The sequence below is a fragment of the Callospermophilus lateralis genome, unplaced genomic scaffold (genome assembly GCF_048772815.1).
Source record: "Callospermophilus lateralis isolate mCalLat2 unplaced genomic scaffold, mCalLat2.hap1 Scaffold_66, whole genome shotgun sequence".
NCBI lineage: Eukaryota > Metazoa > Chordata > Mammalia > Rodentia > Sciuridae > Callospermophilus > Callospermophilus lateralis.
The window spans coordinates 2,466,446-2,479,764 of NW_027514882.1; the positions used below are offsets into that span (position 1 = coordinate 2,466,446).

General features: G+C 43.0%; 1 protein-coding gene across 1 annotated transcript in view; it reads left to right on the forward strand.

Annotated features, from left to right (window-relative positions):
• LOC143389118 (inactive serine protease PAMR1-like) overlaps window positions 1–13,319 on the forward strand; it is a 74,442-nt gene that overhangs the window by 19,078 nt on the left and 42,045 nt on the right. Inside the window, exons 2-3 of the mRNA XM_077108403.1 lie at window positions 185–361; window positions 7,409–7,534. Of these exons, the coding sequence (XP_076964518.1) occupies window positions 185–361; window positions 7,409–7,534 (303 nt within the window). The remainder of the gene's footprint in view (window positions 1–184; window positions 362–7,408; window positions 7,535–13,319) is intronic.

The following is a 13,319-nucleotide window of genomic DNA, read 5'->3' on the forward strand; positions in this document are numbered from 1 at the left end:
TCTGTGTTGAGTGCATGGCTCTGAAGACCCCTGGGGCAGGTGGTCTCACTTCCGAGACTCTGGCCCAGGAAGAATGCCACTGTCTTCTTGCACACAGGACACGGTGGCCTCCTGACAGCCGAGTGTTCCCACGTCTGTCCCTTCCTGCCTGGACCCACTGTCGCGCGTTGGTTTTCCATTTCAGAATACACGGTCATCAACGAAGCCTGCCCTGGAGCCGAGTGGAATATCATGTGTCGCGAATGCTGCGAATATGACCAGATCGAGTGCGTGTGCCCTGGGAAGAAGGAGGTCATGGGCTACACCATCCCCTGCTGCAGGAACGAGGAGAACGAATGTGATTCCTGCCTCATCCACCCAGGTGAGCGCCCAGCCACGAGCCCAGGCGGCCTTCGGGGTCCTGCAGGCAGCCCTCCGCGCTCGGTTGTACCAGGATTATTAAAAAGGACACCAGTCAGCCCGTTCTCACTACGGGCAAGGGAGTAGAGGGGTTCGTACTCTTCTTAGTGTTAACGTTGTGCATCTGTGAACGCAAGAGCAAGCATGAGGTTTCAGGAATTGCAATTAGCTTGGTCAGCCAGGAGAAATGGTGTGTGATGAGAGATGTGGAGAGAGGGAGAGAGACAGATAACAAGAGGAGAAAGCAATCTGAAGGAAAAATGGGGGGCCAGATCCAGAAGGGTTTTGTAAGCCATGCTATGAATTTTAGGCTAAATCCTGAAGATATTTTGCTAGCTTTGGAGGTTTGTGTGTGTTGGGGGGAGGTAACCAGGGATTGAACCTGGGGTGCTTTACCACTGAATTACATGGCCCAAATAATAATAAGAAGAGAAGAGAACATTTTAAAAATTTTAAGATGGGTACTCACTAAGTTGTTGAGATTGGCCTCAAACTCATGATTCTCCTGACTCAGCCTCCTGATTTGCTGGGATTATAGGCTTGCACCATGCTCCTGACCAGCATTGGAGATCTCTAAGAGAAGAAGTGGGATATGACTTGAGGCAGGAGAGAAATAAGAGGACCTTAATAAAGGTAAAAGTCCAATGGGTAGAGAGAGGCGGAGGGATTTGGGTCATTAGGAAGTGAGCTGACTACATCCTGGGTTGGCTGGGTAGAGAAGGAGAGAGGGGAAGGAAAAAGCAGAAGTCAAGGAGGATGGTCTTAGCTCTGAGTGGGACAGCTGGGAGGTGGTCCAGTCACAAGAGAGTGTCTTTGGGTGGGATGGGACCTTCCCAGGCCCTTGTGTATGCCCCCCCGCCCATTTTTTGCCTTTACATAAAGCTGAACCTGACTTTTGTACCACCACTCTCCTGCCCCCACCATAGAGGGGACTGATATGTTCTTTTTGTTTGTTTGTTCTATTTAGATGTACATGACAGTAGAGTGTACTTTGACATATCTGTACATGGAGTACGACTTCCCATTCTTGTGGCAGTACGTGATGTGGAGTTTCACTGGTCGTGTATTCATACGTGAACATAGAAAAGTGACGTCGATTCATTCTGCTGTCTTTCCTATTCCGTTCCCCTCCCTTCCCTTCATTCCCCTTGAATTTTTATTCCAAGGAACTTCTATTCCCCGCTCTTCTTATTGGCTGTTAGGATCCGCAGTATCAGAGAGAACATTTGGTCTTTGGTTTTTTGGGGGATTGGCTTATTTTACTTAGCATGACTGTCTCCAGTTCCATTCATTTATTGGCAAATGCCATAATTTTAGTTTTCTTTATGGCTGTGTGGTGTTCTTTTTAATGATTGTAGATTTGATAACTGCATTGTAGTTCTCAGCTGGGTAGGGGCCAAGGTGGACTGAACGTATAGTGCATAGTGTTTCTGATGTGATTGGAAACCTCATTACGCATTTTCCTGATGCTTGAAAAGCAAGGAAGTATTGCTGCCTTATGCTTCTGACACCTCCTGCAGTTTCACCTTTCCCTGTTTAGGCCAGGTCAGAAGAAGGACCTTGAGATTTTCTTTTCTATTTTTTTTTTTAATTTTAGTTGTAGATTGACACAATACCTTTATTTATTTTTATTTTTATGTGGTGCTGGGGATGGAACCCAGTGCCTCATGCATGCTGCGCAAGCACTCCACCACTGAGCCACACCTCGACTTGGACATTGAGATTTTCAAATGAGCTTTCCAAAGGCTGATGAATCCAAGGATACAAAAAAAAAAAAAAAAAAAAAGGGCGGGGGGCTTTGGGAATTTCTCTTATTTCTGCATTTCCACTTCTTTCAAAAACAGAGAATGATGCCCATTTCTGCCAGGGACTTCGTTTCATGCAAAACCATGGAAGAAGAAAGAAAATGGGGCTCAAGTCTGCAAATGATCCTTCTGAGTCCTTTCTCCTTGGAAGAGAGTCATTCTGGGCTTTAAATTAGGAGTGACTTCACCATAACTTTTGTATATTTGTTTCCAGAAAAGAAATCCACTGCCCCAATTTTCTGATGGGTGAGTGTGGTTTGTAGGGAAATGGTTGAGTAAAGCCTTCCAATTTTCTTGAAAAATTTGAGAGTAAAGCCTGGGTCTCTCTACTAGGTGTCCTTGGCAGTGATATGGGAGTCTTTGAACAATTTTCAAAAGCCTTGTGGTTACTATTGGCTGACCACTAGCATGGACTCTGCTGTTACAAGATGACCTGAGGTCAGCCGTCTGATAGGCAAGAGAACCGCATAGATGGTGCAGCGGGGCTCCTGAACCATCAGGTAGGAGGCACCCAAATCTGCAACCTTGATGCTGGGACTGATCACTGGTTCTAACCAATGAAAGACTATCCAAATTAACCATTTGGTTACCCTGAAAGGAAAGGCAAGATGAAGAAGAAAGGCCGTCTTTTAAAACTAAATTATAGAAGAGTAAGTGTGAATGCCCTCGGCAGTCACCATTGATGAAAGGGGATTCTCTGTGTGTCATTAAGAAATTCTCCATTTTTATTTATATGTGCAATTGAATCATTGTCATTCAGTATCCATTTTAACCCAGGCACCTCCAGTCTTAGGACACTGGGCGCTCCCTCATGTCCTTCTGTATGCTTCTGACATGACCACACTTGTGGGCTTCTTTGATTCTCCCAAGACAAGGCATTGCAGACTTGTACATTTTCTTCCCAGGTCTGGAATTAGTCATTTCTTCAAGGAACTCTGACCCGAGACCACAGTCTGGAACCTCAGGAGTGTTTCTGATAATTGGATTGTCATTGTTAATAGGTGTTTTTTTTTCCCCCCAGTGGATGGAGCTAACAAATCTGTTTTTTTAAAAATATTTTTTAGTTGTTGATGGACCTTTTTCTTTTTTTAATTTATCTGTGTGTGGTGCTGAGAATCGAACCCAGTGTGTCACGCATGCTAGGCAAGCACGTTACCACTGAGCCAGAACCCCAGCCCAGACAAATCTGTTTTTTAAAAAATGGGTCTATGTGAGGGGCTGGAGTTGTGGTTCAGTGGCAGAGTGTTTATCCAGTACACGTGAAGCACTGAGTTTGATCCTCAGTGCCACATAAAAATAAAATAAAGATATTGTGTCCACCTAAAACTAGTAAATAAACAAATGAATGAATCTATGTGATATTCAAGATTATTAATGTCTTTTATTTTTTTCTCATCTTAAGTCTTATTTCTTATTGATACTAACCTAATTACTTATTGGCTTTATCTTATGACAATAGAATTGTGCAAAGTTAACAATAGCACTATTAATACTAACAATAGGATCACTGAATGAAGTTATGATTTCTTTATGGTTACTATTGACCTTAGACTATGTCCTATGAAGTATGTGCCGTAAAAAATACTACATTTAAAAATCTATGTTGGATTTGGGATTTATGCTTGGTGGTGCTTGCCTAGCATGTGCGAGGCCCTGGGTTCAATCTCTAGATGCCCTCCCAATCAAAATCAATTGATGTAGCTAGGCGTGGTGGGGCGTGCCTGTAATCCCAGCTACTTGGGCGGCAGAAAAAAGACAATCACAAGTTTGAAGCCAGCCTGGACAACTTAGCAAGACCCTGTCCCATAAAATAAAAAAGGGGCTCAGAGTGTAGCTCAGTGGTAGAGCCTTAGTCTAGCATGCATGAAGCTGTCCTGGCTGTCCTGGATTCAATCTCTAGTATCACCACCTATTTGATGTATAGAGTGGCTTACTGTTTTCCATGTTTGAAAAAACATATATATATATATATATATATATATATATATATATATATATATATATGGTGTGTGTGTGTGTATTTGTGTGTGTGTGTATATATATATACTGTGTGTGTGTGTGTGTATATATATATATATCTTTCCCCATTTCACACAAGAGATATTTTATTATAAACAATGCTATCTTCCTTTTCTCATGAAAAGCTAGAGATTACTCCATATCAATATAAAGCCATCTTCACTTTTCTTTTCTTTCTTTCTTTCTTTTTCTTTTTTTTTCACAGTTGCTATAACTGCATTATATGGGTGACCATCATTTATGAACTTTTGGGTTGTTCCTAAACTTTTGTTATTATAAGTTGTATATCCCTTCTCCAAAACCCTTGGGACCAGAAGTATTTTCGATTTGTTTTGATTTTGTAATGCTTGGGTCTACATTATGAGATATCTTGAACATGATTTAAATTTGAACATGAAATTCATTTATGTTTTGTATACACCCTTTACTCAGCCTGAAGGTAATGTTACAAAATATTTTCAGTATGCCCGCATTTTGGCTGCTGCCTGTCACAGGAGGTCAGATGTGGAATTTTCTGCTTGTGGTGCCATGTCAAAGCATAAAACATTTTGGATTTTAGTGCAGTTTGGACCTCAGTTTTCAGATTAGGGATGGTCACTGTATGGGCAGTGAATACACTTTGCACACATCAGTTTGTATTTTGTAAGTGTATCTTGGAGGTACATTGCTAGCAGAGGGGTCAGTGGGTCCCTTGGGAGTGCATATGTCATTTTCCGGCCTTTGCCAAATAGTTTTCTGTACATTTGGCCTTTACTCCAGCAGTGTGTGAGGGTGCTGTTTTTTTTTTCTTTTTTTCAAAGCTTTACAACAAAATGTGTTGTTTTGGACTTTTGCCAGTCTCATAGGTGGAACACGGAATCCAGTGTGGCTTTAGTTGGCATTTCTACCATTATGGTAGACAATGAGCATCTCTCTTCTGCTGGGGGTGGTGCAGGACCATAAAGGTTGAGGGACACCAATGTTAGGGTTGGCATTGTTCATCCAGCAGCATCTAGCAGCACCATGGTCCTCAGTGGGCCGATGTGGTTCTAGGCTGGGCAGCCTGCAGCGGGTCCTGTGGCAATCTGTGTGCTACCTCTTGTCTTTGATCATGGCCTTGTTCATGTTAATCACTAGACTGGTTTTTGTGGCTTGTATCTTAAGGACCCTGACTTGCTGTGCCAAGAAATAGTCTTGGCAAAGCCACTGAGGAGGGAGGTTCTGAGTCCATTTACCTCCTCTGTAGCATGGTGAATAGGGATTTAAAGAGGAGCTTGGCACGTGAGGGGGGGTTGGCTTTTGGAAGGCACAGTGGTACCCATGGGACTCCGTCATGTGCCTTATGACTTACTAGAATTTGATGAATCATATTAGCAATTCGTCTTCTCCAGAAGGAGGGAAAGGAAACTCAGTATAGTGTGGAAAGAGGGCTACAAGTCTCTTCTGTGGAACACACACACACACTACATACACACATACACCCCCACACACACACACACATTACAGGTCAATAAAAACCTGATTTCAGTTGACAGCAAAGAAGCTCACGGATGCTGAAAGACATGCTGGCTACCGGGAGCAGTTCATGAGGCATTCATTTGTTCACTCAGCCACTCAAGTAATATTCATTGAGCACTTGCTAGGTGCCAGCACTGTATTAGGTGCTGAGGATACAATATTGAGCAAGATATGATCTTGATTTGACTCTGTTATAGAAAGACGGGTCACAGGAAGTGAAAATTAAGCTTGACATTGGCCATCACAGGGATAAGCCAGGTGGGGTCACGGGGAAGCAGAATAGTAACGGTCTCACCTTGGGAATTCTTACTGTATGCCAGGTGCTTTACCTGTGCTCATTTACTTTTAAACAATTCTAAGAGGCAGATCCAGTTTTAATCCCAGTTTGACAGATGAGGGCTCTAAGGCCTGAGAACCTTAAAGAATTGGCTCCAGAACCCCAAGTTGGACAATGGAAGACTCAGAAATTAGCTCTGTTTTTGATAAATGGGTAGGAATTATTTATACCTTTCCTCATTATCCCTAGCCACTCAACAGGCCATAATTTTAAAAGATTTATGCCTGGGAATTGCTCAGCCCCTGTGCTGTGGCTTGCTGGTGGGGCTGCCTGGCACTTTTGAGGGTGAGAATTATGTCAGGCCTTGGGGTGTTTCCGGGGGCAAACTCTGGGTATAGAAAGATAGAAGAAAGAGTGTCTAATGGCACAAGAAGACATTTACTATCTGTTATTCAATTAAAAGGGAGTTATAAAAAGAGAATGGACAGTATGTAGTTACAAGTGTAGCTTTTAAAATGATGTATGTGTATGCAGGCAGAGAAAGTATTAGCGGTAGAATTCTCTAGGTCACGGGATATTTGTTTGTGTGTGTGTGTGTGTGTGTGTGTGTGTGTGTGCGCGCGTGCGTGTGGTGTTTGTGTGTGTGTGTGTGTGTGTGTGTGTGTGTATGTGTTGCTGGGATTAAACCAAGAGGCACTTTACCGCTAAGCTATATCCCTCAGCTCTCTTAGTAATTTTTATTTTTATTTTTTTGGACTGGGTATTGAACCCAGGGGTGTTTAACCCCTGAGCAACATCTCCAGTTCTTTTAAAAAATATTTTATTTAGAGACTTTTATTTAGAGGCTTTGAACTCGCCATCCTCCTGCCTCAGCCTCTGGAGCAGCTGGGATTATAAACATGTGCTGCCACCATGCCCAGCTTCCTGAGTCACACTAAATTGCTGAGGTTAGCCTTGAACTTGTGATCCTCCTGCCTCAGCCTCCTGAGTTGTTGGGATTATAGGCATGTGCCATTTCACCTGGCTAGATATTAGGATTTTAAGGGTTTTATTTTTATTATTATTATTGAATTCTTTTTATTTGTCATAATTTTCTAAATATTTCACAGTAAACGTGAAGTATTTATACAAGAGCGAAAAATAACACTATATTGATTGATTCTCTTTTACTCTAAGCGATTTCATGTTACCTTAAACATCAGCCACTAACTGGGAAGATGGTTGGGATCACTCCTAAACTCTCTAGTTAAATCCTGATAAACCTGGCATTTTCCAGCTTTTCCTAAGGACTGTGCTACCTTTCTATGTCCCAATGCCGCACTAGAGCCAGTCTCTGAGCAGGTGTATCTCTCATGCGGACCATCAGAACCTGCAAGCATGGAGTCTGAGAATCTTCTTGGAAATGTTTCAGGTTGTACCATTTTTGAAAAATGCAAGAGCTGCCAGAATGGCTCGTGGGGGGGCACCCTGGACGACTTCTACGTGAAGGGCTTCTGTGCAGAATGCAGAGCCGGCTGGTATGGAGGAGACTGCATGCGTAAGTAGACCCGGAACCAGCTCTGTCACTAATGCACACGGTTTTACAGTTTCACTGTACAAGGGACTAAAGTTCATCTTGTTGGAATCTGAGTTTTGGAAGGTGTGGGGCCAGTGGGCTTTCTAGGCAAGACTATAAAGCAAAACTATGTTTCCATCTGCTGGGTTGTGGACATCTGTTCATTCCGGATTGTTGACCCCGGGAGGTTTCTATCTGCCCTTTGAGCTCTCCTCTCTCCTGGATGAAGCCCAGGCCATCCACACACAGCATGACCCATGTCCCTTCCAGAGGCAGTGGTGGTGGCAATGGCCAGCAAATGTGAATAAGCCTTCAAAAATGTTGTTTTTGCTGGGTGCGGTGGTGCACGCCTGTAATCCCAATGGCTTGGGAGGCTGAGGCTGGAAGATTGTGAGTTCAAAGCCAGCCTCAGCAACTATGCAAGGCCCTCAGAAACTAGGGAGACCCTGTCTCAAAGGGCTGGAGATGTGGCTCAGTGCCCTTGCCTTCAATCCCTGGTACCAAAAAAAAAATGAATATATCTGTGATGCATTTTTTTGGGGGGTATAGAGATCAAACTCATGGGCTGTCAACCTCTGAGCCACATCCAGACATATTTTGTATTTTATTTAGAGTCAAGAGCTTACTGAGTTGCTTAGAACCTGGCTTTTGCTGAGGCTGGCTTTGAACTTGTGATCCTCCTACTTCAGCCTCCCAAGCCACTTGGATTACAGGCATGCACTATTTTGTCTGGATGTAATGCATTTTATTTTATTTTTTTAAGTTAAGTTGACCTTTTAAAAATAAATGGCAGTGGAATGCATTACAACTTTTATTACACATATACAACACAAATTTTCATTTCTCTGGTTGTATATGAACTATGTTCACACCAATTTGTGTCTTTATACATGTACTTTGGATAATGATGTCCATCATATTCTACCACCCTTGCTAACCCCCTGCCCGCTCCCTTCCCCTCCAACCCCTCTGCCCTATCTAGAGTTTGCCTATTCCTCCCACGCTCCCCCTCCCTACCCCATCATGAATCAGCCTCCTTATATCGGAGAGAACATTTGGCATTTCGTTTTTTGAGACTGGCTAACTTCACTTAGCATTATTTTCTCCAATGCCATCCATTTACCTGCAAATGGCATGATTTTATTCTCTTTTATCGCTGAGTAATATTCCATTGTGTGTATATGCCATATTTTTTAAAAATCCATTCATCTACTGAAGGGCATCTAGGTTGGTTTCTCACTTTAGCTATTGTGAATTGTGCTGCTATAAACACTGATGTGGCTGTGTCCCTGTAGTATGATATTTTTAAGTCTTTTGAGTATAGACCGAGGAGAGGGATGGCTATATGTCTCTCCATTGGTAAATTTTTTTGAATCCCAGGCTAAATTCCTGGAATCTACCAACAAATTGCCAGTATAATATTTGTCCTAATAAAGGGATTCTTTCTGGAAGCTACTTCATCTCAAAGAATTACTTAATATTTATTAGAGTTCCCTCTGAGTTTCAATAATTCTTTGAAAATAGATTGGAAATCTAGACTCTCTCTCTGTCCAAAATTCCCTCGATGGTGCCCTGTGCTGAACGTCCGTCTAAGAGTCTGTATCTGGAACAATGTGCACATTGCTTCCATTGAGCCTGTTTTTTGTGCTACCTATTTGAATTAGAAGCAGTTAGGATGGTCTTACCTTTTGAGTAGTTGTACTTCCAGGACTTATATTGCCAGTTTATAGAGATGCTGGTTGGAGTGGGATTGATATTCTTTGCCTGATCCCACCTATAGTAGAATACTATGTGTTTCAAGTGTCTAGGGCAAAGGTTGAAGTATGCCATCTGTGGCTGAAAAATTCAATCACAGTCAGAAGAAAAGGGCTTAGTCAGAATGTCAGGGTGTATTTGGGAATTCCAGAATATGGGTAACTTTTGAAGTGCTGGTCTCTCAGTCCATACACCAGAATTGAGACTTCCAAGGGAGGCTAAGGACTACCATATGTGAATGTCACAATGAACCCCACTATTTTGCATAATTATAGTGCACAAATAAAAACATAAAAAATTAATTTAAAAAAGTGAAATTCTGAAAAAACAAAACAAAACAAAACAAAAAACCCCAAACCAAAGTGCTATTTAATCTCAGGTGCAGGTTTAAAACTTAGAAGCCATTTTAGGTGGTTTTAGGAAACTTGATTTTGGAGTTGGTAGACTATCTTCCAGGTAGGTTAGCTGTAAGATTTAGCCCTAGTCTTCCTCTGCCAGATGCTCTGGGTGTGTATGTATAACATCCATCAGAGCCCAAAATCTGAATGACACAGACCTGGGCTTAAGTAGTAGCCTTGCCTATACTAAAGGTTACCTTGGTAATAGCAATGTCCTCTCTAAAAACGGGAAATAATAGGGCTGGTTGAAGGATTCAATGAGACAGATGCATGTGAAACATTAGTTGTCTTCCTAGCAATAGGAAAAACTCCATGAATGCATTGTACTTATCATTATTTTCCATATGCTCCTTAGTTATTGAGTTAATAGGAGGTCCAAAATAAAAATACTTTCAAAAGGAGTTTAAGAAAGAGTTCTTATTTTGGCTTTTGATTTTCTGTTGATCTTTGGAGTCTTTAAGAACTTCAGGATTTTTCTTGCTTTGGATCCCATAGAAGACTGCTCTTTGTTTTTGTGCATGAATGGGGTAGGAGGATGTGAAGGAGCTGAGGTGATCAGCAGGGGTCCATTCATACATGGCCTTGTAGGGACAAAAGTTAGGTAAAGAATTTAGATGTTGTTCAGGTGCAGTTGGAAGCCTAGGAAGAGGTGTGAAGGAGGCTTGAATTAAGGGCTCTGAGAAAGTCAGAGAACAATGAGGGGCAGGGAAAGCTCTGGGCTATACCTTTGCACAGGTGCTGGCAGAAGGGACAATATCCAGATAGAGGGAGCTGCATGGTCAGGGTGTGGAAATGAGTCTTCAGGGAAGCCTGTGATGTCAGGTGTGCCTAGATCTGTGTGGCAGTATGAGGGAGTGGTGGGAAGTGAGACTGGAAAGGTAGGTGAGACAAGATGCAAAGGGCATAGGATGCTGGACGCAGATCTTGGAGCTCATTGTGAGGATGGCGGGTGGTGTGCATTGAATGGTTTGACCTGGAAGTGACATTAGAGCACATAATGAGTTCATGGGGTGGAGTCAAGAGCATGTCAAAGGTGGTGGTTAGCAGTGCTATTGCAGTGGTTCTGGACATGGGGTGTTGGGGGGGGCAAGATGTGAGAGAAGCTTAAAGGAAGAAGTAACAGGACTCACTGACATACTGAGAGAAGAGTGGAGCACCTCGATGGGTCATGAGTTTCCTAGTCTGAGCAACTCTGTAGAAGTGGGTGCTGTTGAGTGGGTAATAGAGGAGAAGAGGTGTGTGGGGGAGAGAAGGGGAGTCCCACGTGAGATCAGTGGGAATCTGAGCATCTGTAAGAGACCCCACAGGCATTTAGAAACAGGTTCCTGGAGCTTAAGAGAACTGTGGAGGGTGAAGACACACTCATGGGAGTTAGCTGAGATCCCCCAGGGACCCTGGAGCCTCAGACAGCAGAGAGCCATTGACAGAGGAAAGAGAGACCAATGGAAGGGAAATAAGAAGAGGTGAGAAAGAACAGCCAGAAAGGTGGGAGAAGCAAGAGGGAGCCGTGTTTTGGAAGCTGGGAGAAGAGTTTCCAAATAAGACAGAAGGAGAGCAGGACATGGATAGGAAAGAGGTTTTTATATTTAACAGCTGGCAGGTGACTGGGGACCTTACCAGTAGCAACTTGGGAAGGGGAGGAAATGGAGGCCAAGGGTAGAGACAGCTTATAAAAATAAGTTTTACAATCGTTTTTTAAGACTTTTAAAATAAGGGGCTGGGGTTATGGCTCAGTGGTAGAGTGCTTGCCTAGCATGTGCGAGGCGCTGGGTTCGATTGTCAGCACCATGTATAAGTAAATGAATAAAATAAAGATCCATATCTTAAAAAAAAAATTTAAAAAGCAACTTTAAAAATAAATAAGGTAGAGATGGGAGATAAAAAGCCACAGTCACGGTGCTTATGGAAAATTTCCTATGAAGTACTGGGATGGTCACCAAGTAATACGATGAACCCTCAAGGAATGTATAATCCATCCATGGAAACCTAAGTAGGTCGACCCCAAGAAGACATCAGTGTGATAAGGTTATGAGGTTCTTATGGGCACTGCCTAAGTATGAGAATTCATAGGAAGATGTTATTCATTTCACTATTTGTTGAATGTCTGCCTGGAGCTGGGCATTGTGGTGCCTTCTGTGTTAAAGACAACTGAGCACGTGGGTGACTCATGGCTCAGTCACAGCAAGGATCACATGGCAGTACAAGCATTTGACCAGTAGATGGCACCCAAGCAATCTTTTCAGGCCTCCCATTATCCTGAAGGAGGAAGATTTATTTTTGTTTAATTTTTAAAAATATTTTTTAATTGGTGCATTTTAATTATACATAGCAGTGGGACATAATGTGACATAGTCATAAAGGCACATGACATAATTTGGTCAATTCCATTTCCCAGTAACAAGCAGGTGGGCTCCTTGCTGAGGTCTACCTGTAGGGCACTGACATTTTTTTTCCCCTGAGTACCATTTAGAGCCTCACTTACTAGGAAGGAGGAGCGACAGACAAGGGCCAGAAAGGATCACAAGTTATATTGGAGTTTAGAGCGAGTTCAAGGAAATGGGCAGAGTTCCTGAGGCCAGAGCCCAGCAGAGGACCAATCACCTCATCTCGCCCAGCAAGGGTGGGTTGAGTGATCTCAAAACACCCAGGAGCTGGAGATATTTTATTATCACAAGAAAGAACTGTTTTTTCTTTCCTTTCCAAATTTTTTCATTCGAAAAATTTCCTATCTACAGAGAGATTCCAGGAAGGTATACATCCATATACTCTATCTGGATTCATGAATGATTATCATGTTTTCAAGGTATGGTTTTCTTTTTTACTATACTGTATTTTTCTACGTTTCATAATGTTATCATAAGTTTTTTTTTTTTTTGTCTTGATGTTCAAATTGTCCCAGATTTGGCCAGTGAAGAGCCTCCAAGTCGGCTCAACCACGTCATTCTTTGAGCACATCCCTGTTTTCTTGTTCCCTGGAAATGCAAGTTTATCTCTTCCCCTGTTTCCCAGCTTCTGGAACCAGCCATTTCCTCATGAAATCTGGGTTCCTGAGTCTGTGATCCAAATGTGGCCGTTAGAGGTACCGGTCTCTGAAGTCAAAACCAAGGCTTCCTCTTAGTGCTTCCCAGGCTGGAAAGTTGAGTTCTTAAGTGAACCCCTCTGCTGACCTCCACTGCTGACCCCTGGAGGGGTGTTTATTTAACTTGGTCTTCAGGCTGAGTTCCTTAGCCACAGAAGAGATGGGCAGGGTGAGGGTCCAGGGCCACCCAGGATGCTGCACTCACAGCTGGCATCCCAGTGGTCCCAATAGTTCAGTCCCTGAAGGATGTTGGGGACCTAAGAAGGTTAGGAAAGCAACCCAGATGAGAAGGGATTTAGGGGGAGAGATTACAGGGCCCTTAATACGTTTATCTTCTTAGTCATATTTTGGACAGAGGCAGAGGAGCAAGAGGAATTGGCTGTAAGCCAAGCCCCCAAATGTTTGTGTCGTTAGAATATCAGAGAAGATGATTTGTGCCAGCTGCCACCTGGGGAAGGATGAAGAGCCAATTTGAGAAGGGGAGGGAGGGCTGAAGGCTCAGGGAGTGGTGTGTCACAGACCTAAGGGGCTATCC